This window comes from Penaeus vannamei, chromosome 5, assembly GCF_042767895.1.
Source record: "Penaeus vannamei isolate JL-2024 chromosome 5, ASM4276789v1, whole genome shotgun sequence".
Taxonomy (NCBI): domain Eukaryota; kingdom Metazoa; phylum Arthropoda; class Malacostraca; order Decapoda; family Penaeidae; genus Penaeus; species Penaeus vannamei.
This window is the reverse complement of record NC_091553.1, coordinates 43796800-43799299: the sequence shown is the minus strand read 5'-3', so window position 1 is coordinate 43799299 and position 2500 is coordinate 43796800. Positions and strand designations below refer to the sequence as shown.

The 2500-nt window shown below is 53.4% G+C and overlaps 1 protein-coding gene across 2 annotated transcripts in view; it reads right to left on the bottom strand.

Annotated features, from left to right (window-relative positions):
- The window catches only part of LOC138861854 (myogenesis-regulating glycosidase-like), a 33970-nt gene that overhangs the window by 17613 nt on the left and 13857 nt on the right, over window positions 1-2500 (bottom strand). For both annotated transcript variants that reach the window (XM_070122144.1, XM_070122145.1), the window contains exons 3-4: window positions 1845-2037; window positions 169-328 (exon numbers count right to left, since the gene is read on the bottom strand). In XM_070122144.1, the coding sequence (XP_069978245.1) occupies window positions 169-328; window positions 1845-2037 (353 nt within the window). The remainder of the gene's footprint in view (window positions 1-168; window positions 329-1844; window positions 2038-2500) is intronic.

The following is a 2500-nucleotide window of genomic DNA, read 5'->3' as shown; positions in this document are numbered from 1 at the left end:
TTCCCCTCCCCCCCTCACCTCCTTCCCTCTCACTCCTCACCCCTCCCCCACCTCCTTCCCCTCCCCCTCCCCCCTCCTTCCCTCCCTCCCTCCTCACCCCTCACCCCTCACCCTCCCTCCCTCCCTTCCCTCTCACCCCTCACCCCTCACCCCCTCCTTCACCCTCACCCGAACCGCGACGCCCTGGGAGGAGATCCAGTAAGCCTCCGACACGCCGCCGTACCACTGGGCCCTCTTCTGCAGCATGTCCGCCGTGACGAAAGGCGTCTCCGGGCGCGGAACCTTCTCCAGGGGCCACGGCTGGGAGATCTGCTCGCCGCCGCCGTACCTGAAGGGGAGATAGGGGGAGGTAAGGGGAGGTAAGAGGGGAGGTAAGGGGAGGTAAGAGGGGAGTGGGAGAGATAAGGGGAGGTTGGAAGAGATAAGGGGGGAGTGGGAGAGATAAGGGGGGAGAGGGGAGTGGGAGGGATAAGGGGAGGTTGGGAGGGATAAGAGGGGGAGAGGGAGAGATAAGGGGAGGTAAGAGAGGAGTGGGAGAGATAAGGGGAGGTTGGGAGGGATAAGGGAGAGTGGGAGAGATAAGGGGAGGTTGGGAGGGATAAGGGGAGGTAAAAGGGGAGTGGGAGAGATAAGGGGAGATAAGAGGGGAGTGGGAGGATAAAGGGAGGTTGGGAGAGATAAGGGAGGGATAAGGGGGAGTGAAAGAGATAAGGGAGATAAGGGGGTGTGGAAGGGATAAGGAGAGATTGGGAGTTAAGGGATGGTTGGATGAGATAAAGGGAGAGTATAAGAGATAGGGGGAGGTAGGGAGAGAAAAGGGGGAGTCGGAGGGATAAGGGGAGATAAGGAGGGAGTGGAAAAGATAATGGGAAATTGGGAGATAAAGAGAGATAAAGGGGAAGTGGAAGAAATAATGAGATAAAGGGAGATAAGGGGGGAGTAGGAACCACCACAATGAACCACCCAACATACCATCCCCCTTCAACCACCTGTTAACCATCTTACACACAACCACTTAACCACCCAGCATACCCTCCCCTCTCTACTTCCCATCTACCACCAACCACACGACCAACCATACCCCTTCCATCACCCATTAACCATCAACCGCACAACCAACCACCCAACATACCACATACAACCTTCTTTCTACTTCCCACCTACCATCTACCACAGCCTATGAACCACCCAACAATCCCCTTTCTACTTCCCACCTACCACCAACCACACAACATACCACACACCACCTTCTTTCTACTTCCCATCTACCATCTACCACACAACCACTGAACCACCAAACAGTCCCCTTTCTACTTCCCACCTACCACCAACCACCCAACATACCACATACCACGTTCTTTCTACTTTCCACCTGCCACCAACCACACAACCACTGAACCACCCAACAATCCCCTTTCTACTTCCCACCTACCACCAACCACCCAACATACCACACACCACCTTCTTTCCACTTCCCACCTACCACCTACCACACGACCAAACACCCAACATACCACATACCACGTTCTTTCTACTTTCCACCTGCCACCAACCACACAACCACGGAACCACCCAACAATCCCCTTTCTACTTTCCACCTACCACCAACCACCTAACATACCACATACCACCTTCTTTCTACTTTCCACCTACCACCTGCCACCACCCAGACCAGCCACCCAACAATCCCCTTTCTACTTCCCACCCAACAATCCTCTTTCTACTTCCCACCTACCACATCCCCTTTCTACTTCCCATCTACCACCAACCACCTAAAATACCACATACCACCTTCTTTCTACTTCCCACTTACCACCAACCACACAACCACACGACCCACCCACCAATGCCCCTCGATGGCCACGCAGTCCTTGAGCTCCGTCAGAGAAGTGGTCGTCCAGGACACCTTCTGGCAGTGGTCCTCTGTTGTGACGACGACCTTGGCCACGCCGAAGTCCAGACAGGAGTCGCCCTCGCCACAGGCTTCTCCTTCTGCGCCTTCGGGGATCGTGAGGCCCCAGTTGACATGGGCTTCTCCTGCATATAGATTGGGGATTATGAAGGATGGGGGGTGGGGGGGGGAGGGGGGGAGGGAGAGATGGGGGGAGGGTGGGGAGGGAGGGAGGGAAGAGGGGGGTGGGGGAGGAGGGAGGGAGGGTGGTTGGTAGGGGGTAGGTGGGGGTAAGGGAGAAGGAATGTGTGTAAGTTTGTTTTGTTTTTTTTTGTCTTATTTTTTTCTTCTTGTACTCTTTTTTTTTCTTTTTTTTCATCCTTCTCTCTAATTCTCTTTGTCTCTCTCTCTTTCTCTCTCTCTCTCTCTCTTTCTCTCTTTCTCTCTCTTCTCTCTCTCTTTCTCTCTGTCTCTCTCTCTCCCTCCCTTTCTCTCTCTCTCTCTCTGTCTCTCTCTCTTTCTCTCTCTTCATTTTCTAAAACATCCTAGTGGAGATGGGATAAAATAAGAATTAATACAATGCCTTTTAAACTCTTTGAAAACCAGTAT